Source organism: Lutjanus erythropterus, chromosome 3 (genome assembly GCF_056507025.1).
Source record: "Lutjanus erythropterus isolate fLutEry1 chromosome 3, fLutEry1.hap2, whole genome shotgun sequence".
In the NCBI taxonomy this organism is placed as follows: Eukaryota; Metazoa; Chordata; class Actinopteri; order Lutjaniformes; family Lutjanidae; genus Lutjanus; species Lutjanus erythropterus.
This window is the reverse complement of record NC_139319.1, coordinates 10701487-10725286: the sequence shown is the minus strand read 5'-3', so window position 1 is coordinate 10725286 and position 23800 is coordinate 10701487. Positions and strand designations below refer to the sequence as shown.

Genomic DNA, 23800 nt, shown 5'->3' with positions numbered 1-23800 from the left:
CAGTGTCAGCAGCAGAATGTAATTTATCCACATAAAAAAAATCCAGTATCAAGTGTACGCTATATTTAGAATATTTTAACCTTCCTGTCAGACAGCCTTCTCCAATGGAAAATCTGCTGTTATATAAACTAAAGATTGCTCTTTGCAAAGCCACCAGACTTCTACTGTAAAAACAATATTTTTACCTTGGAGAACACAGGAATTGCTGGTCTAATGCTGCCTTGATCGGTTAGTTTGTTTGGGTTGTTGTGAGATTTCAGTGGATCTGAACTTGCCCGGAGAAAACACTCAAGTAAGTAAGTAAGTAAAACAAGTAAAGTAAAACAAGCTAAGCGATTGAGACAACAGTCCTTTCTGCCAAGGGAGTCTGCTACTATTAGAAAGAGTGATATTTGCTTTTTTTTTTTTTTTTTTTAAACAGCTGTTTCCCAATGGAAAATGCTGAGGACAAGGTAAAGCAGCAGTGAAAATATTCTAAATATAACCTACATTTAAACTGTTATAAACTGATACTGACTTTTTAGGTGGGCCTTTTTCAGGTAGCTAAAATAAGTTTTGCTGCTGACTCTGTCCACAGCAGTTCCTACACTAGAGTACTAGAGTACTAGAGTTGCAAATTTTGTGTATTTTCCTTAACTGATTGTTAAAACACTAAAAACTGATTTATAATGAATAATTAATAAGGCACTTTTTTCATTTTCATTTTATTTTCGTTTTCCTTATTCAACAAATGGCTCTGCTGGACAAAAAAAAAGTCAAATGATGCATAATTACTGCCCTTTCTATACTACTGATTAATTTAATTTAACATGGTTAAAATCTTTATGACAATTAATCGATTAATGATTAATCATAAACATTCCTAATCAGTATTCCTGTTCCTTCAAACCAGAGTCATGCCAGCCACCATCTACTGTAGATAATACACTGACTATGGATAAGTACCTTGTACAAACCCACTTCAAAAAATTGAAATTATCCCTTTAAGAGAGACAGGTGAAGGTGAAGATTAGATTATGGTAAACACCATCCAGGTTTGGTTGAATTCATATATCTCCATTCCCTCTTTATTTAGGCCGCAATAACCGAGGCCTCTCCAGACCATCTTTGCCAAAAACATTATATTGTTATAACCGAAGAACACATGCCGAGTGCTTGTGTGTCTGTGAGAGGGAAGAAAATACTGTTGTATGTGTTCGTTTATCAAGTTTGTTTATCATGTGTGCCGATAAGCCCTTCAGACAGACTGGCAGATGGGCTGCGTGTGAAATTACTTTTTCTTTCTCTTTCCAATAACTTCATATAATATCTTCCATTTCTCTTCTCTTTCCCTTACACTCGCACACATAGCCTCTCTTTCATTTACACAGACACAGACACACACACACACACATGCGCACACACACACTCAATTACTCTCTCTCCCAGACACATATCGCTTTACTCTCTCACCCTTTATGTTCGATCAATCTCCCCCCTGTCTCTCCCGACCGGCAGCCAATAGTGGAGCTGATGGTGTAAAGGCCATTTTCTGTGAATCAGAGCATTGTTGTGTCTTTCCCATTAGCTATTCATGAGCTCTCCTGGCTCAGGTTTGTGTACCTGGATTGGTGCGGGGTGCGTTCAGGAGATTCAGTGGCTGACTGAATGTGGATTAACGAGAGTGTCACGTTTAATACAGGTATGTGATGTCACCTGGAGAGAGAAAGAGGGGAGAAGGAGATAGAATACTTGTTTATCTCATCAACAGACTAACGGAAAAGCAGGTCTTGACCCACACCAATTTGTTTTGTACAGCTGAAACAGAAGATAGATTAGCCACATCTGTGGATGTGTGTCGGTGTTAAACATTTTTCTACCAAGAACTGTGTGCACTTGTTGATGTTTAAACCTGTGCTGCTGCGCCTGTACAGTATTCTCTGTGCTCACCCTTTGTCATCACAATCATAAAGGCAGATATAAATAATGAAAGGACAGAAATCAAGAGAGTGATGCAGGGACAGAAATGAAGGAGTGAATGAATAAAAGTGCTGACTGCATTGGGGAGGGCTGATGGAACGCTTCATCATCAGCCGCAATGCTAAATGACAGCATGAGAGAGGAGGAACGAGACAGAGCAGAGGCGCAGGATGAGGTGGAGATGACGGGGCAGCGAGTTAAGGCGGAGAAGCAAAGAGAAGAGGGCGGGTTAGAGCTCGAGGAGGAGGAGGAGGAGGAGGAGGAATCGAAGGGAAGCGAGAGGGCATTCAATGAAGTGCGAGGGAAAGGGAGTGAGTGAGGTGAGAGGTGGTGTATGTACTTTCCTGAAATCACTTGTTCTTTTTATCTGGAGTTCAGCTGAGTTGGACTATAAAGGACACAGAATACCAATGACTGCTCGCTCTCTCTCTATACGTCTCTCTTCTATAGTCCACATGCTTACTGTATACTGACTGCAAGATACAGGCATAAGCTGCTTTCTGCACACACACACACCTACACATCTCCCCACATTGACTTACAAATTGCAAGAAGAGTCGGGAAAAGGAAACTCTGAACTTTGAATTCCTGACTAGCTTTGAAGTTTTCAAACATCACTCTCTTTCACCCTCTCTTGTCCCTCACTTATAATGTGTGTGTGCTTGAGGGGGGTTATCTGCTGTACTCCACAGGGAAAGCTTTTGTAATCGAACCTTTTTAAAAAAAATCTTCTTCAAGCTCTCTGCTCCCAACCACAGCCTTCTCTCTTATGAGAATTTGCCAGAGGTGACCCCATCCTCAGTGTGTATTTGTGTATGTATTTATGTGAGACAGACATATGTGTGTAGATATACTGCCAGAGTTTTACTAAGCAGCCACAGATTCTTGTTTGAGAGAGCTGAGGTGAGGTGAGCGCTGCCTCCAACTTAAGGTTTGCCGAGTTGACTAGTAGTTAGTAGTGCAAACCATTTGCTGACTAACATTTGCTGACCATTTGCTGCAAAATATAGATTAAATAAATATATTTGGGAGCTACCTTTTAAATGAAACGGTAAAAGGGCAGTCATCATTTTGATTTTGATTTTGTCAGAACAAACTGCAAGGAACACTTTGTTTATTTACTTCAACACAGCATAACTTCACACAAGTCTTGATGTTCAAAACACAAGAATAGATAACTTAAACTTCACAAAAACAAATACTCACAGACTTATCAGCATGATGAATAATGTATACTTGGATTGGGCGAGGACAAATATATTGGTTTGGTGTTTCTGAGTGATGCATCTAACTCTGTGGATTATGGATGAATTTCACCCAGACCAGAATTGGCGATGGAGTGGAAAGTGGAAAGATTAACCAAGATGATTTTGGTGGGTTTTATAATGTTTGTTTCTGTCTGTTGGGTTTTGAATGAAGAATGAAGTGTGTTTCATGGAGTTGAGAAGGACATTAAAACTTGTAAAAAGGAGAAAACCTGGATTCAGAAGTTGTTCAGTTGTAATTTTCAGTTTAATAAGGAAAATAAATGTAGTAAAATTTCCTTTCTTGACATTTTGTGAGTTCATCTTCCATCTGAAACGGTGGGGATTATTGGTTGCTGGGCTGATGGTGGCTGGTTTGAAAATTTAATCATATTGCCCAACCATAGTATATACTTACAAATTTAAGTCATTACGTTACAAACTTGCTCTTCAACTGTTTCACTTCTCCATTTCTAGCCTGATCCTGCTGTGTCTTCATCGTCGCCAGTGTCAGAGTCCTGGTCAGAGCTGCTGTAAATCATTTCTGTACTGTATTCCTGGTCCCAGTCTAATAAGAACACTAACTGTGCTTACTAACTAATGGCAGCTAAAACACAGTTAGCATCAGTGCTGGCAGTTTCGTCACAGACCTAACGACAAGGCGTAGCTCCTGAATGGAGTTTGGGGTGGATTTGTTTTTCTGTGACCAACTAACTAAATGAAAACTTGGGCGACAAAGACTCTCTTCACCAGCTGATGATTTAGTCGACTGTTAGAGGGCAGCCCTCTGTGATATTTAAGGTTAAGTCAGACAACTTTCTCTCTTTAGCAGATTCATGGTCATGCTGCATAAAAATACTTCTGCACAGACACTAATGTGCAATAACCTGTCTAGTAACCTTCAAACACCAAAAGAAGTGTAGTATATTTCATTTTCCTTAGCATAGAAACAGCAGTCTTGGTCTTTTGGGTGTAAGTTCAGAATAGCATGGAATCATATCTGAGGAGCAGTTTAACAATAATTAGAAATATACAATAAAATAACTCATTCTGTAATCATATTTGTTCTGTCTTATTTTAGCGCAGTGATTCACTAACTTGTATATGTACACATACAGATTCACAGTGTGTTTCTGTATCTCTCGTGACATGAACTCAGGTTATGCAGAGTTTGAATGAGTTGTCCTGTCTCTTTGCATTATGTGCTGATGACTGTTTTCTTTTCTGTTAGTACATGGACAATTTTCAAATATTGTTTTTGTTTTTCTCTTGAGCCCAGGCCAAGAATCTGTTCAGTTAGCCCTGAAAGGTTCATATTCCCCACTGGAATTTACTCCTGCATGTTTGTGTTGCTTAGTCTGAGTGTTACAGCAAAGGTTAGTGCAATTTTCTTCTGGTATCTGGTAGGAAACTGCAGGTAGCTCGAATCATGTGGTATTCCTGCTGTTAAAAGAACTTCAGTCATGAAACTAAGAGAAAGTAATGACTGATTCGCCCACCACCCTACTTGTTAAACTGGGACAACTACTGCTATTAATGACTTTTTTGGTGGAAATGAGAAAAAGTATACCTGCAAACAAGCGCAACTCAAGTTTGTCTCAAAGAGTATTTGTGACAGCAAGATAATTAAAGATATTTTGAACAACCATCTCTTTAAACCACCCTCGCAAGCATCTCTTAAATTTTTACCCAAAAGAAATCTAAAAATATCCGCTCCATCAGCTCACCGACAGCCGGAGAAACTGAAAAGCTAGATGAATTATTCTGCAAACAATGAGCACACATGCCTCAAACACTTCTTGACTGTACTTTCTTAGTCATTATCAGTTGGCTTGTTTGCTATTACTGTAAACATCTGTGCTGGGATAGGAATGTGTCTGACCTTCTACGTGCATCTATATTTGTGCGTCAAGCTATCGCATATGTCTATAAACGTGGAAGTAAGTAAACAGTGGGAAAAGAAAGTCATATTGTATCTTGGCAAGGACATTTGTCAGTGTTATTGAATTAATTTGAGTCTGTAAGAGGAACGCTCACCGAGACGGAGTCTGCCCTTCAAACGGTATGTCACTGAGCTGCCCTTGTCTAAGGAGGGAGGGAGAGAAGGAGGGAGGGGGGGGGACAAGAAGACATGGTGTGTGTTGCAGTTGGTGGCAGATGTTGTCACTGTGGAAAGGAGGAAGTAGAGGAAACAAACATCCACATTAACACACACATACTAGCATCCAGAGAGCATATGGACTCATTCACAGTCAGGCATAAGCAGACACACACGCATATCCCGAAAACGCCTCCCACATACCCGACAACAACAAATTAGTTAAAATGTGTGAAGAAAAGGGCAGAGCGACAAAGACGGTGAATGAGAGAAGCGGGTCTGAGAAGTGAAACTTAAAGCTATTAAGTTTTCCGCTCCCACACAGGTAACAGGTAAATGCCATTGCCAGAGGATATAACATGCACTCCTTTTGAATAGAGAGCCCATGCTTCAGTTCAGCTCAGAATCAATGCTACAGGATAGAGATGAAAAGAGGATAGAGGTGAACACAGGGCGAGGATGGTGGAGTCTGATGAAGGCCAGTTTGAAAAAAGACTGGAAAGGCAGATGAAACGCTGAAGATTGTGGGACAAAGTTCAGAGTGTGTGGCAAGCACGGACACCGTAGACGTAGTCCTGGTCCTTGCCTGAATTTTTCTGGGCACCAGTACAAATGAGCACAGCATAAATTACTCATCACCACTACTGACGTCAGTGTTTCCCCATGGGGTTGATTCCACAGTCTTCAGATACATTTCCTGTGGGGTGACGTCAGGCAGTCGCAACCTTAACACCTTTTCTGGTGTAAAAGTGTGCTTTGTTGTTTCACTCTCTGTACCGAAGTGTCGGAAAAAAGTTCAAAATTAGACATTAGTCATGACTGTGTAGAACGATGTTGTTCTTCCTGGCAATCTATTTTAAACTATTCTCTTCTTTTGCAATCAAACCTCTGTAGTTTCATTGACAACATGATGTCACATATGATTCGTTAAGATCACGACAGTCATGTGAGAGTCATTACAGTCACATGATTGAAAGGTGTAGATCGGATTATTTAAATTTTGGTTGTACTAGGAACCGTAGTCAGTGTATTTACTTACAGTAGATGACGATTTACACAAGGGCTGTGTATCAGTACTCAATACTGTTAAGGTATCAGTTACTTTTTGTAGCCAGATTGAGAGAAAAAAAAGACTATTTGTTGTAAATGGGTTTGCTTGTAGCTAATCACCGCAAGTGTTCTTCATAAAGAATAACCTTTGAAAAAAAGTATTGAACTGCTCCGTTGGTATCATTATCACTTGAGGGGTACTGGTAACCCGATTCAACATGCCCCCAGTGTGCAGAAGCAGAGAGGACCACCAGCACAGAATCTAAGCAATGTACTGCTGCAGACAGCGGTCGTCTAACTGACTAACTTCCTCATGAAACCCATGAAAATTAAATACTCAAACTATCCCTTTAAATTAGGAAGTGACGTGAAATTGCCTGGTAGTCAGGATGGGCTGATAGTCAATAGCCTAAAATATTAAGTCTGCCTGTTCACAGTGCCCCAGAGGTGAGACGCCTTCAGAATATGATGTCTCTGCTTCAGGTGACGTGGACTGAACCACTCACATGTGACATCAGTGACTCTCTTGTGCGATCTTGGTGTGAATGTGAATGACTAAGTTAATCAGTTTTTATAAAAGTGTAATTCCTATTCTTAATACCTGTAAATAGATTAGATGGAATAGATTATTAAGTGGAGAAAGCTATATTCACCTTTTCTACTTATTACTCTCTCTTGTCTGTTATGTTAAGATCTTTAAAGCCTTTTTTGAACAGAGGACTTGACACAGAATGAGCCTCAGGACTCTCTGAACTAATGTTAGAATAAGATAAAAAGTGTAGAGTGAAACAAAAAAGAGTGATGCTGCTGTTTAGGATGCTCACCCTCCTGCTCCCTGTGTGTTTCCCCTCCCTCACCCTTACTTCTCACCTGCAATTCTTTGCTCAGATGACCTTCTCCTTCTCCCACGTCCTCCTCCTGCTCCCTCCCCTCTTTACCTCTGTCTGGTCTGCCGGGCTGTTACGGCGATATCCCAGGTGCCGCGGTTTTGATCTCCTCTTTCAATAATGAATGAAAGGATACGATTCGTCAATCACTTCAAAACCACGTAGCCCACAATGCCCAAGGTCAGGACAGTGGCAGCTGTCAGAGGGGATGATGGCTAGCACAGACAGGTGTGTGGAGGGTTCCCAGGCACATGCACCACACGTACACACACAAAAGAAAGCACCTGCCCTTTGGTAAAGGACAAGCAGGCAAAAATTTAGCAAAACAGGAAAGGGAAAAGAAAACGAGCTCCTAACTAGCTCCCAGATTTAGGGATACATGTTGGATTTTTGTCAATATGCCGATATTTTTCAACTCATTTTGGCCGATACCAATAAATGCACTTTTTTTTTTTTTTTACAACTAATTGCAGAGAACAGCAGGTCTCTCCTGGCAGATGCAGACATAAAATACAAGGCTTTTCAAAATGTAAACTTTCACTGGGAAAAATAAGGATATTACTGCTCACAGGTTGTTTTTGCTGGTGCCAATTTCTTTTTGTTCCTCACAAATTCGTGGAATGATCGGGATGGCAGCTCTTAAGATGGGCCATTAAATGTGAAGTGCTTCTCCTTGCATGTTTGACACTGAGCAATCATTGCAAATAGTAACTTTGTTATCTATTTTGGACACTTCAAAAAGACTCCACATCCCAGACATACTGTTGCACATGATTAGAACGTCATATTATCAGCCTGTCATATTTCCGGCCGATACTGATTTTTCTTGCTAGAAATAGTTGGTCAATAGTTTGGTCAACCAAATGTAATCTGTAAGAGTAAAAACTAGTCTCTCATCAGTTGACATAATTAAGAAATTGGTTGAAAATTGATGGTTTTAATATTTGAAAATTGTTTAAATTGTTCATATGTTTATGACATTTTGATCCCCAAAAAGTTGTACTAGAGGATGATTAGAGGACTTAATATCCCAAAAGTAGTTTTGCCTACCTTGGCTTTCACAATACAAGACCCTGATGAGATGATATTGTCTCTTTCACCCATTGTTACATACATCTGGCTGTAGGTTTCCAAACCTTTGTAACAATTAAGGTCTTTAGCTGTGTATGAACTTGGCAAACAAATTAATTCACTATGTTTGGATGGGAAATAGAAGGCAAAATCGTTGGGTTGTCATTCCAAGATGGAGCCAGCTTGAACCTTGTACCTATTAACCCTAGTTATTCAAAATATTGTGCTCTTTCCTGCATACAAAGTCCCTCTCTGTGATTTTTGATCACTTCCACATGATTTCCTACTCTTTTTGCATGGTTTAGACATTCTAAATTTCTAAATTTGGCTTAACTTATTCTGTTGTTCATTCTGTTGCTTCTGAATTACTAACTAAACAGTGATGTAGGTGTAAACACTCTATGGTGCATCCCTATTTAAATCTGAGATCCTCTGCTGAGGGCTGGGAGGTGAGAGGAGATAGAGATAATAAAACAGTAGGACAGTTAAAATCACTGGCTGGCAGAAAGTATGAAAGCCAGAGAAGAGATGAGCTGACAGAAAGATTAATTGATGCTGTAGTTTACGTTCTCTGAGGGTCCACTGCCTCAGGTCCACATAGACATTAGAAAACCACACATTTCTTTCTCAGTCCTCTGTATGTAAAGGTTTGAGTGTGTGTGTGTGTGTGTGTGTATGTGTGTGTGTGTGTGTGTGTGTGTGTGTGTGTGTGTACATGTATGTGTGATGAGTGAGATGGAGCCTGAAGTCATGTTGTCAGATTATCACATGACTGAATGCAGTCGTGTCTGTGAAGTCTCTCAGTATCAGTGTGGATCTGGGTCGAGTGTGTGTGTGTGTGTGTGTGTGTGTGTGTGTGTGTGTGTGTGTGTGAAGCCTAGTGGCTGTAATGTGAAGGTGGTGTAGTGATCGCGTACGACAGGTTCAGGCACAAACTGGTAATGCCCCCAACCACAGTTACATGGTGGTACAGAGACGTGGCACGCACACCACGCCACACTGTGCTCTTCTGTTGTCCTTTTTCAGATCTGTCCACATACTCAACACCGACTGATTGATAAAGTTTGTTTTCTACCTGCAGAGAGACTTTTGTTTTAATGAGGGGATGTAAAATACTCAGGAAGAGGCAGAGGGAGGGGGAGCCTGGGGGATAAAAAGAAAATAAAACAGAGGAATAATTATTGTCTGTGTGTGTTTGTGTGTGTCATTCAAAAGTGTCGAGGTGTTTTCACAGTCGCATGTGTACACAACTTTCTTCAGAAGGAGAGGATGCTGCTGCCTCAGCGGGAGGTATTTATTTCACTCCCTCCCTGTTCTCCCATTCACCTCCTCTCTCCTCCTGTCCGCCTGTCTGCTCATCAGGAGATACGAGCTGACAGTTGTTTGTGTGTGTGTTTCTGTGTGTGTGTCCTAGCAGATGTGCCCTGCAGTGTGGCCCACCTCTTAAATGTCACTGATCACAGTCTCTTCCACCTGATTACCCAGAACCCCCCGCCTCGGATCTCCCTCCACCACCCCCAACATTACCCCTCCATCACCTACTCGTCTGCTATAGCCCTTCTGCCCCATTTATTACTTCCTTTACCTCCCTCATCCCCACCTGGACTCCTGTGACCCCAGACACTGTGTTAATCTTGTCAGCGTAGAAGTTGATGCAGTATTTGTTGATGTCCCGTTATTTCATGACTAAATTGTGACATCAACAACATAAATGAAAAAAAAGAAAATACTGACAACAGAAATTACAGTGAAATCTCTTCATTATGTCCTGACAAGTAAAGACAAGACAAAGTAGATTGCTCTGTTCGGGTGGACAGGCTAAGTTAGATCACAGTAATCAGCCATCTCAAAGCACTTACCGTAAATCTAGCCAGCTTTAAAAGTGCATGTCTCATCTTCACCGCCATCGACTGACAGGTGTGAAGAAAAAGAAAAGAAAGGAGAGACGACCTGTGGATACTTTTCTGTTAAATTCTCACTAAAAGACAGACTGACAGAGCATTGTTCTTAATGAGGATGGAGCACCTTGTGGATTAAAGATGTGCAGGAAAATACAACCAATGTGAAAAGACACCTGAAAACACACTGTCCCACGCTGTCTGCCGAGGTGAATATCAGTTACGTAAGTTGGTTGATTTGAAAACATGTTTGTCAATTCCCTTTTAAGATTAAAAATGTTACTGTAGAGTCAGCTCAACGTTCTGCGTGGATTCAAGGTGCGTTAACTTGCTCCATTAACATACTGTTAAATTTAACAGAGCAGAGCTGTTCTCCTTCTAAAAAATAATGAATGTATTGATTTTTAGTGACTCATAAACAGACAGTAACTCGTTCAGCAAACATTCAACATAATTCAGTATTAATTTTAGCTCCATGTAGTAATGCCTTAATGATGCCCTTTACACATTTTATACTGCTGATTTCTTAAATCAGAATTCAGTTGAATGAAACATGACATTGAATTAAGCAGAAGACCTCAGTAACATCTAAAAAGTCTGATTTCAGGTAATAAACACTGTCAGTATCTGAACTAATAATGACATATCAGTAATGACTTATGCATATGAATGTGTCAGTAACACGTTCTCAGCTTGGATGACCAAACACACTTCAACATGTGCTTACTTCTCATTGGAATACTAAATACTAATGGAAGATCTTTTTAATCTTAAATTAAATATGAGTTCCACTGACTAAATCTTGACTAAAACTGAACAAATATAAAATGTGACTTTAACTAATTACAGTCTAAAATCTTGTCAAAGCGAACATGGCCTATGCATCCACAACATAACTCTTTAGGGCATGCAAGACTGACACACGCACAAACACGCACACACAATGACACAGTGTTCTGTTTTGTAGTTTATTGCACATAAAAAGTCTTGTTCCATTTAAGTACAACATATTAACTGACATTTTAACTAGATGCCCTGCACACACATACGTATACACACACAGATATATTCACACACAGTTACACTGACATTATTAAATCCTGGAGAAAGCAATAAATTGACATTTTAAAATGACTGCTCAGTCACAGTTTTGGTTAACATCTTGCTTATGCTAATCTCCAAAGAGAATTACACACTGGCCAAACTGGCAAATGGCCAAAGTCAATGTAATTAAGTATTAATTGTACAGAGTTGTTTCCTTTCACCTGCTACTATACCTGCGTCGAGCACAACAGAATGTTAATGTGAATCCAGAGAGTTGCTTGAGCTGCAGCCTGCTTTCCAAATATGTTTCTCCTTGACAACGTTTTGTTGTAGAGGTTGTTTAAGAACCTTCCACAACTCTTGGTACTTTATACCACTGCCTTTGACATGAAGAAGCAAACACACTCGCAAGCAAAGTCAAGCACGTTGCCTTTGAACTATTCAAGCCTGGACTGTTCGCCTCAGCTTTGTATGTACTTGTGTGCGCTTGAGTGTGTGTCTGCATGTGAGATGGTGTAGGCAACATGTCTCCTGGTCTGACATGTGCCAATCAGCATGTCAGGATCAGTCAGTCATCTGTCACCTCCTCACAGACAGCTGTCAGTCATGGCCTGTGGAACCCATGATTGGAGCAGGCAAGGAAGGAGCTCGGAGGAGGGAGCTGTGATTGGTTGTCTGAGCAGGAAGAGAGGTTAGGGAGGATGTTATCCCGTCTTCAGTGAGAGATGCTTTGTTCTCATATGGAGGCTGACATTCAGTAGTCAATTAAAACAGCTGCCGACTTGAAAAGCCCAGAATTTAACTCCTGATCAAAGTTTTGCCCTCACATCCTGTCTGCCACACCCTCCATCCTGCTCCATCTAACAATGGATGATGCAGAGGAAGCAGTTTGTTCTCTCGTGGAGGCTTTTCTGCTGTTTTCTTTCCACAAATAGTACTTCCAGTCCATGGCTACTTTCTAGTTCAGTTCCTCGTGTACTCACTATATTACAGTTAAGCTGTGGCCTATTAGGATCAGTGGGTCAGCTGCAGGCAGACTACTGGGTTATTGTCACAGCCGCTTTGATTTCATCATCATCAAAGGCAGCAGGTGTTTTGTGCTTTAGTGTCATCTTCTTTGGTCTGTAGATTCCTTCAGTTAGAGCGCACTAACAGCTGAAATGACAAGGACAGACTGGATCCATTCAAGTCTGGACCAGACTGGTGTTCACATTCAGAAGAAAGTGTGGTGTTTACTGAGTTGAATCATTTGTTTTTTGATCCAGTTGTTGTGTGTTGTTCTTATTGAAAGGATGGTTCAGCTCATTTGAAGTAGGTTGCATAAGGTACTTATCCTTAGTTGGTGTATTACCTACAGTAGATGGCAGTCGACATGCCACCAGGTGGAGAAAGCAGAGGGAGTACCAGTGTGGAAGCTAAGCAGTGTACTGCTGTGAATAGGGTCAGCAACAAAATGAATTTTAGCCACTTTATAGGGTCCAACTAAAAAAATCAATATTAGTTTAAGGGTTCACTGTATTTAGAATATTTTCACTTCTTTACCTTGCTGTCAGACAGCCTTTTCCAACAGGAAAGCATCATTATATAAGCGAAATAATAGCTGTCTCTCCCTTCACCCTACTCTCTTTGTAAGTTCATTAATTTCACCTTGCATAACACAGGAGCTGCTGATCAACTGCTGCCTCGATCTATGTTTATTTGTGCTATGCGTTATGTGTTATTTGTGTGTTGTGTCAGTAATTAACTGCTGGAGGCAGTGGTAGACTCTCAAGCAACTCTCATGTTGTGCATAGTAAAATTACTGATTTCACCAGTGGAGTCTGGTTGAACAAGAGAGAACAACATTTGGCTTAAAAATGATGGTTTCAAGTGTGAAAGAAATGACTGACGGGAAAGTAACATGGTAAAAACATAGTGTGATATGTGTCTAACTGGGGTCGTGCCAACCGCCATCTACTGTAGGTGATACACTTAACTATAGATAAGTGCCTCATGCAGTCCCATTTCAAATAAGCTGAACTATCCCTTTAAGGTTGTTTTAAACATGTTTGACATTTACAACTAAAGGTGGGACTGTCAACATCACTTAGGAGAAGAAATTATTTAAAAAAACAAAAAATGAAAATCAGTGCAATGTGCCAAGAGAGAATTATATTATTCAGTTCATCAGCTTTCAGTACAGAGTCACAGCTCACCTGAAATTCACCTCACTCTCGAGGAGTTCACTCACCTACAGCTCTCCCTGCAGAGTTGTGGTTCTTGGTGCTCTCATTCAACTTTTTCACACAAATTTAGCATTTTCCTTTGTTTGTCTTGTCCATGCAAATTTCAGCATCAATTAGCAAGACAAAGCACAAGTGCAAGGTGCAATGGATTTAATTTATTCAAAGTGTATCCAAAGCCACTTTTGACCGCTTGCACCAGGGGCATAGGGGTGTCCTGTCCTGTCCCACCTCTTGTGCTGGCAGCGCACAGCAGGATACATCTATCAGCTGTGCCCAAGTACTTTGATTAATTCACAGGTGAGTTTAGGCTGAGCATACAATACACCAGAATCAGAAAGTTTGCTCTTATCACCATCTGACTCAGGTGGGTGTTCAGATGGGTCGAGGTGCACAGGTTATCCACCAGGCATCAGGCTCTGACAGAAGAACACATACTTGACGGGTCAGACTGGTCTTGTGGTCAGATACAACGTCTTGTTCATGTTGTGTGTTATAGATGATAAGTGTTTGATCTTCGTTTTTCTGGATCCCAATAAACATGTAGATACAAACACCACAGCTGCTCCAGCTGTCATGTGACTGATCTGTTAAAGACGATCTGACAGCTGTGATCCCATCCTGTGTGCACTTTGCAGGTCTAGTGAGATTTACTGGACTTTATAATTATAATAATAATTCCTGATGCCTTATTAGTTAGAATCATTTAACACACACACACACACACACACGTGCGTGCACGCTATTCAACATTAATGAATGGTGTTTTGTGGTTGTGGAGACGTGTGGAGATACGTCAGCCAAGCACGAGACACACCCCGTACACTCTCAACTTCAATATTTAGACTTTATTGCTGATAGAAAATTTGTTCAAAGGGTACTTAATTAAGGACTTAACATAAATGAAGGTGTTTTCTGATTATGTAAACGTATGTGAAAGGCCGGGCACAAAATAGCAAATGTGCCTTTTGTTTTCCCTTAATTTTAGGTCTCCAGCCTACGGCCGCACAGATTAGCTGCAAGTTAATTTGCTATCTTGCAGATGTGGCAAAAATGGCAACTGTGCTCGTGTAAAATAGCAAAGCCACCTACACTACCAGCACAATGGCTTTGCCTCAGGTGTAAGATGGGGCCCAAACTGTTATTAATGGATGTCTGTTTCTGTTCTCATACAGGAATCTGTTTTTATATAAACCTTGAAATTTGTACTCCCAATTGATTTTGGGGTTTCCTCATCCAGTGTGTTTATTTCTGTATGTGCTCAGTAGTGCCATATGTGCCGCTTGCTGACTGTCAGGAGTAAAAAAAACTGTATTTGGATGAAAATAGTCATCATATGTGTCATAATGTGGGGTGTTTAGTCTTTTTAGATAGCAGTAAGCTCCCAGCTTTATACAGTAAGTATTCATCAACAGCTTCAGTGACAGGTTTTAACAATTTTAGGTGCAAAATGCTGATACATTCATAATATGTTTCCACCTGACTTGTCTGAACTATTCGATGGGGGGAATAAAATCTCATTTCTCAGCCCCTCCACTTTATATTGTTCAATTAATTAGCCTTTTTCCGACCCTCTTTTTCTGACTGGTAGCAACACGCCAAAAAACTCAACTCATAATTCTTCCTCTCGCCTCACACACTGTCAGTCCAATTAAGTGTTTTTAAATGCCTGTTGAAACAAGCGCCGGCAGACTTATTAGATTAAAACGGAATAGAACTCATTTGCACCCCATAATCAAATAGACTGCTTTTACCGTGAAAAAAAAAACTGCTTAGCTATGCAACTTTTGGCCGCTTATTCATAGAAAAATTACTTGTAATAAAAGAGTGATTTAGTTATTTTGTCCCCTTCAACCTCATGCGTCAAAATGGCATAGTGAAGAGTGAGTGTGTGTGTCTGTGTGTGAGTTAGACAGAGAGAGAGAGACATGCTATCAGTAAATCAGTATTCATAGACTATAGCCAGTTCTGCCAGCCCTGTCTCACAGTAGGGGTTCAGCTCTATGAAGATAAAGTGATTTTTCTGGAGTGAGTGACCCTAATTCTGACCTGACACACATATACGCACCCACACAGTACACACAGACACAGACATACACACTCATAATTAAGCAGGCACTGCTAGAATGAGAACCTCAGCTCAACTTAAGTTTCATCCCTGCCCTCTCACTCTCTTATATCAGTGCTCTGAAATGCATTTACACCACAGGGTTTCCTCTGCATATCTGAATGCAAACCGGGACCACCTAAGGTTTTTTTTTGACCATCTCAGCCAAAACCAGCAATTTCAAACTTCCAACATAAAAAAATCTATACCTTTACTCACTCACCTTGACCTAGGGGTGTCACAGTGACGGAATTTTCCCCTGTGGTTATTTAGGTTGGTTCAATATGGCATGATAGGGGTGGAAATCTCTTGGTACCTCACTATTCAATTCGATGCTGACTGAAAGGGCTGCGATGCCATCATAAAACCATTATTAATGCATCTTGATGCATCAAAATTTTAAGCTTTTAGGCCAGGGGGTGCCGGTCAAATTGTATCTATCTTCAGCTGCTCAACTCAAGAAGTAGCCTAGTTTAGAAGTAAACATGATACACTTTATATTTAGGGGTGGGAACCTCTTTGTCAGATTTGATTCAGAATTTATTCTTGATTATTAATAGAAAAGGGGGCACAATTTGTAACCTTTGGTTCAGTTCCTCTGAAATACAATATGAGACATAACTTGCAATTAAATGGTCCACAGGCTTTTTATTTTAATTAATTAATTAATCAGTTTGAATGGAGTAGTCTGCATGGGAATAACAAAATGCTCCGCTGTGCTGTTGTTGTGCTGTGAGAGCAGCCTCTCTGGGGAAAGCCATTGCTATCTAAGACGCAGAGTGGGCACAGGATTTCTGAGGTGAAACAGACTGAGCAGAGAGTGGTTTTCTTCACCACAGTGGTGGTTTAACCCATTTAATGCTGCAGTGTGTGTCACTCAGCCCCTCTCGTTTGTTATACCTAATTGCTTCTCCATGTGCATGCTGTAGACTGTCAGGGTGCTACACTGCCCTCGCAGCTGAGTTCCACTTTTTTTGCTTTCCCAACATCACATCGTCAACTAACATATAAAGAATTATTTTCGAGGATTTTTTCATGACGCATCTAAGAATTGAGTACTTACACTACCCTTATGACATGGTATGAGGTCGAAGCTCCAATCTTTTGTTTGTTTTTGCAAATTACTTCATTTTGCAGGGCTCAACAAAAAGGATTGCCCACTTACCAAAAGCAAGTAAAACACCATGTGGGGGTAGTAAATCTAGCAACTAACTTACAAAAAGTGTAACTATTAACTCAATTAACGCTGTTCAATTAATGTTTAAAGTAATTTTTAAAATGGCAAAAAAATGTAATTTAAAATGGCAAGTCTGTTTTCAGACTCTCAAATATGGAGATTTCATGCTTTTCTGTAATTATAATCATATTAAATATGATAAAAAATATACTAACCCTAACCCTTTAGACTGACAAAACAAGACATTTAGACACCTTGGACTTGGGATGGACTGGGATGGACATATTCACTATTTTCTCACATTTTATAGACATTGCAGCCTTAGATTAAATGGTTAGCCTAACTTTAGTTGTTATTTGATAACTGCTTAAAAAAACATTTTGTACAGCAGCAAAAGAAAACTGATGCTGAACAAGTAGATTTCTGACCTGCTTGCCTGACTGGGTGTGATACGCAAATTAACTTCACCTCTCTGCTCAGTGGGCAACTTTAAGGTCTGAGCAAGATAGCTGCTGAGTGCTAATCAAAGAATGCATGAGTTTGACCATTTATTTTTGACATGAAGCTATATAGTTACCCTCAGGACATGTCTATTAAGTATATTTCACATACAACGATAACACACACACTTGGGAGGATCACAGAGCAGATCCGACTGGCCTCCATACAACAACAAAGCTAATGTAAATCAGCCCTGTAGTATAAACTTTCAAAAAAAGCAACATTAAATACAGTTACTGGGATCAAACCTACCATTCTTATTATTTAGTTGCTTTCAAATGAGGCTCAGTGTTCACAGCGTTTCTCTTGATGGTCCCTCAATATTACAACACTAGTACCAAGTTGCCCCAGTCTGTGGTAGTAGCCACGTTAGTTGCCCAACATGCTAATACTGACAGCATGTAAACCTACAAAATAAACACTAAAACAACGTAAAACATGGCAAAACTTGCAACTTCCAAGTTTAAAGTCAGACCTCAGACAGCTGGTAGCTATCTATCATTGAGCTTGAACCGTTACTGCCCTTGTATTATGCATTCATTTTTTGAAGCATTGATTCACTCATTCAACATGTGTTGAAGTGTAAAACAAGAGAGGTAGGGCCTCAGGAAAAAAACAAGGATCAACATTAACCATGGTCCTATGGCCTGTGGCCAAAAAAAGGTACTCTGTAGCCCCCAAATATTCCATGTAAGTGGTCCCCGGTGACCACCAAGTTTTACCCCCATACTATGAGTTGTTGCCAACAGAGTGTTGCAGTGTCCTCAGCTAGCCGAGAAGTCTAGCTCAGTTTTCATTGGAAACAGTGCCTTCAGGAAAGACAGTCATGGGAAAAGTGGACAGCACAATTGTCACTATTAAGGAAGGCAGTGTTAAGTTGTGTTAGATTGCCTTTTCTTTATTGTTCTTACATAAGTTTACATTTGGGTCACCAAATTTAGTTCCTTAGTGGTCTGTGGCTCTATCTCTGTGAACATTGCAGTTGTTGTAGTTGCTTGCCATGCTCTTCAGTTAGCTTGTCAATAGTGCTTCATTTCAAAATTGTGGTTATTGCGGCAGTCCTACCTTGACCTCATGTAGAGTCAGGGAAAATCTCACATCTCACCACAGCTGTTGCAGTAAAATTCAGGATTAATTTTGGGATGTTTAATGCAGCACAGTGTAAGAATAATGATCATTGCTGGCCCATTTGTAAAGGACGAGTCATCTAGGTCCTAATTTCTACCACACATACCCCCATCGCAAAAGAGCAGAGAGACAGAGAGGAGAGAGAGGGCGGGATCGTAGTGGACTATCAGCCCTGGAGCAGCGACCCTGCTCCCCTTCTCCTCCTGTCCTTTCATCCTCCTCTCCTCCCTCTCCACTCTATCACAGAGCTCATCTCCCCGGCAAATTGAATTCCTCCCCAGAATCTGCCTAAGCAGCTTCATGAGAACTGGCCCGAGAGGGGAGAGACGCGCACATGTTGCATCAGGATCAGAGTGTGTGTGTTTGCTTGCGCTTACATGCATGTGTACCTCTTGACTCTCCTGTCACATTTGGAGGCCAATCTCTCTGTTAGGTAACATTCCTCTCGAAGAGACAAAAAGCAGAGACCTTGAGCTGTCACGCACTTTGACGAAGATGGGCCGAGGGGCAACAAGAGGAGAGAGGGGGAGGCGGTTGTGATAGACAGACAGGTGCTTGGGTAGTACAGCTTGTGAGAAAGAAAGACAGGTTCGTAAGGGGGAACACTGTGAGGCAGAGAGAGTGATGTGTTGACATTGAGTGACAGAGAGACAGAGCGAGAGGAAGACAGAGAGACGGGCAACATCAGTGAGTGAAACATGCTGTTAGCTGACCTTGTTCTTCTGAGATGTGCAGTTCTATATCTCTATCTGTAGCTCCTAATGGACTCTTTAAAGTACTATAGACTGAAGGATTAAAGGGCAATGAGGAGTGGAGTATGGGGGTGTATGTAACATGCAGCTGTACAATGTATGAAGTATGAAGAAAGTGATGGATAAGTGGAGAGGACAGTGCAGGATGTACTATATGTGCACCAGCCTTTCTAATTGAGGGTCATATTTGGTAAGCTGTTAAGGCTGCATCTCTGCTGCTCTCTCTCCTTCACTCTCTCTCACACACACACACACACACACACACACACACACACACACACACACACACACACACACACACACACACACTCTCTCTCTCTCTCTCTCTCTCTCACACACACACACACTTGAGGCAGGCAGGCAGCGGTGAGTTATAGTGCTGGTCAGCAGTATGACATTGGAGTCTGCATTGCCAGCCATCGTCTATAGAAACGGAATATTCCAAATAAATCCTTATGCTTGCATGCACACTCACACACACCGTTTCACTCTCTTTCCCCTACACACACACACAAACACACACACTCTCCCTTATAAATCTATCTGAGATGGAACACTTCCCTCTTGTGTGGGAGCAGGCAGCTATCAATCTACAAGAGAGACGGGAGAGGGTGAAACAGTGAGAAGGGGAGAAAAAAGGGTGGCCCTGAGACATCCACTGGGAATAAGGAAAAAGGAAAGAAACAGAGATGGAGTGAAAGGGCTAGAGGAAAGACAGAACAGAGAAAGTTGAAAAGGCAAGGGGGAGGAGAGAAGATTGAGTTGACAGGAAAGAGGAGAGAGAATGTAAAACTCTGCCTTAGAGTTATGGACCTGTCCATACATACTGTAGCAAGCAGATAAGTCTGCCCCCTATAACCCTGTTGGTGTGTGTATGTGTGTGTAAATAGTTGATGGGTTGAATAAATCTCATTGTCTACAACCTCCCTCCCCTACCCCTCACCCTGCCCCCACCGTACGCCCCAAGCCCAAATGCTGATTTTTGTTTAGTGGATCCAGGCCGCAGCACTAGTTGCTGTGGACAGACTCTTTAGCCTTGATGCCTCTATGCTGTGTGGTGGAGGGCCAGGTCTGACCACCTGAGCCAAGAGTTAAAGACTGGATGGCATTGTTTAAACAGCTGCTGCAGCCCAGCTATTCAGTAAATGCACCTCCTCACAAGGCAGGATGAGTGATTTCAACAGCCCTATCACAAGATGCAGTTTTTCTACTGTGAGTTACTGTACAGGACAATATTGTACAAACTCTATGCTTGCATGCCCGATAGTCAAGCAGTACACTATGTTTACTGTAAGTGTAATGCACCATACAGTGATAGAGAAAAGTAAGGTGATGTGAAGGTGAAGACCCACTGTTGATTACGGTAAAAGGTTCTGTACATGGATTTAAGTTCTCCATCGCTACAATGCATCATCATTGATGGTCTTATATAGAGTGGGGCACTATATCAATTTTATATCGTCTCCCAATATGAAACCAGAATGGATATCGCTATATTGTGATATGGCATAAGTGTGGTCTTTACCTTGTTTTAAAGGATGCATTAGTCAATATATCCACATTACATATGCTTATTTATCAAAAAATCTAATTGGATTTGAAAAGCACCAAGAGCCATCCCTACACTGTTATCATAATATCGATATTGAGGTATTTGGGCAAAAACATTGTGATGTTTTATTTTGTCTATACTGCTTAGGGATAATACAGTAAACTCATTTTATCACTTTAGCTGTTTCAGTCACTGGGAGAACAAAAACCAGTCCTTAGTCACAACCTTTAAGATCAATAATTATCGATATCGACCAATGTGAAACTTCCAAACCTAGTAGATTTATTAGCTACTGCTGTTTAGTGCCTGGCTTCTGCCCTTTCACCCAATTCTTCATGTCTGGGACATATTCTACAGATAAGAACACTGAAACTGTAGTGAAAGGTGTCATGTTGTTAGTATAATGCAGCTATGTATAAACAAATGATTTTTACTGTCTTTTGCTGGGAACTGCATGTGTCATATAGAAAAAAATAGGCAAGATAACCATCTGTAGATGAAGTTGCTGCAGCTGTGCCAGAGTAGCGCTGCTAAGGCGTAATCTGTGTGGCAGCTCACAGTTGTTTCTAAACAGTACATCCATGGTATGTGTACCAAAATGAAAAGCATGAGGTTCAGCCATGCAGATGCGCTGCTCAGGTAGGCAATGTAGGAGTTACTATGGTGACAGGGATACTCTGTGTCTCCATTGCTCTGAAACTTTCTTGCGATCCTCACCCCCCTCTCACATCTATGCACACATCAGCTGTTGGTGTTTACGTCTACTGTAAATGTCAGTGTGATGTGTATTCACAATACATTTGAAAAAGGGAGGAGTTATGTTGATTTCGTTTCTCACCAGATGAAGACGTCTTTTATAAGAGAGACTCGGGCTGCTATCAAAATGTTCAGAAGCATCTTTTCCTTTCAAACCCTGTTTTATAATTTGATGCTATTTGCTATAGTGCTATTTGTTTAGCAGGTGTCGAGGGCTAATTTGGACTCACTGAAAATGAACTGTCAAATATGCAGTAGCCCCACCCCACATACTTTATCTCCGATTATATTCTAAATGAAAACATAAAAAATGAACATCGTGCTGTGTAAAAGAAGACTTAGAACTAGTGATTGCAACCATAAACTCATTAGGAAATTGTTTACTGAGGTAATAAATCAAGTGAAGACGTCGCCCCCTGATGGCCATTAGAAATGAAGCAGGTTTAATGCGCTTCTGCGTTGGCTTCACTTTTTTGACCTGGAAGCTCTTTCCACTATACAATCCATGGTGTGAATGTATATTTTTAATAATCAATTATTTAACAGCAATCAATTTCATACATCTGGAAAATAGGATTTCTACACTTGTTTCACATTTTGGTTTAAAATGACTAGGAGCTGAAGTTTGACCTTTGTCTTCATGAAAAGGTGAATGAAAAAGTGAAATATACACTGGCATTTGTATAATTCACGCGATGACAGCAGTACAGCAGCTGTTATGTGCAGACAGAAGAGGCAGTCAAGTTGCGGTCGTTCCAGGGAGTAAATGTGATAGAATTTCTGCTTTTCTGGACCGTTGATGCGCAACAGTGCTTGGAAATAGGACATGGCGACACAGTGGTGCATGTCGCCATGCACATGCTTTTACTGTGAGGGCTGACATAGGAACCAATAGGCGTGAGTGTTTTGACATGCATCATATGCCACACACGTGTTTCCCCTAAGAGTACAACTTTATTGCTGGGTCTAATTTAAACATGTCATAATTTATGATACTGTTCGGTATCAAACGTGGCACACCTGGCACAGTCAGTTGTAATTACTGCTGTAATTAAATCCATCTGAGAATCAGCATTCAACACATATTGCAAACAACAAATACAGCTATGCTCTTTGTTCAAAACAGGCTGTTTTTTTGACCCTCTACAGATTTCTGGAGAGGAGTCTTTACATGTCAGTACGAGTCTGTCGGTTTTATCACCGCAGTGTGCAGGAAGAGGATTGTTTTGATCTGACCTCAGACGTGGAGAGGGTGATCTCCAGAGAAAGTGCTGATAAATCTTGTTAGATGAGTCCACACACACTCTGTCTTTCTCTCTCACACATTCTGTTTCAGCTACTCTTAACTAATGATGGTATAAATGAGAGAGTGATAAAGGTGAAAGGTCAGAGTTTTGTCTGCAGGAGCAGGAAAGAAGTATGATTGCATGAATAAAATAAATGCAACAGCAGAAGACGTAACATTTCTTTTTGGTGTTGTTTTGCTGCCAGTTTTATGTTTTAAATCTGAAATTTGTTTTTCTATCTGCTTTGACATTTGCTAAATGGCTCCTGCCAACATTAATACACAATATGCTGATTCCTGTTCGAAACTATAAACAATAAAATCAAGGGACATTGGTATGTCAGTGTTTTGTTCCAGGTAACATCACAGATAAATTTTGCTCCATTGTTCAAGGATGACTAATGCAGACTTTTTCAAATAACAAATATAACAAATTTTCCTTTCTGTGTTTGTCTGTCAGAGGTGGCTCCCTACCTGCGAGGGGGTGGACTGCGGCAGCAGGTGGTGTTGGAGGGAAACAGACTGGTGCTGACCTGCCTGGCTGGAGGCAGCTGGCCCCTGCAGTACCGCTGGACTCTAAACAACAGCAACATCACCGACTGGACACCACAGTACAGGTCAGTCATCACTGACTGGTTATATGTCTGACATTTTGTCACAGATCTCCTCTTATATACATGCATGGCAGCCTGTTTATCTTTTATCCCTGTTTCCATCTTTCCTCTTGAGAGTCGTCTGTGTGCTCAGTCAGACCTGTATAGCATGGAAAAACAGCTGCCCATAAGTGATAGAATGTGTTTAGAGAAGGTCAGAGCATTTAGACAGTGAAGCCAAAGTGAGATTAATAATTACATTAGCACTATAAATATGTATATGGTCTGGGCAAAGATGAGGAGAACCAATCAATATGTCTGAGCCTCTTTCTCTGCTTCTCTCTCTGTAGCTCTTCTTCTCTTCCTCTGCCCCTCTGTCCCTGTGTGTGTTGGTTGGTAAGAGCTAAGCAATCCCTCTCGGCAAAACTGCAGCTGTGAAACAAAATTGTTTTTCACATCATTCAGAAATAGAGGGA

General features: G+C 40.9%; 1 protein-coding gene across 1 annotated transcript in view; it reads left to right on the top strand.

Annotated features, from left to right (window-relative positions):
• The window catches only part of LOC146329694 (protein sidekick-1-like), a 334563-nt gene that overhangs the window by 94755 nt on the left and 216008 nt on the right, over positions 1 to 23800 (top strand). The window contains exon 2 of the mRNA XM_084714965.1: positions 23192 to 23348. Coding sequence (XP_084571091.1) covers positions 23192 to 23348 — 157 coding nt within the window. The remainder of the gene's footprint in view (positions 1 to 23191; positions 23349 to 23800) is intronic.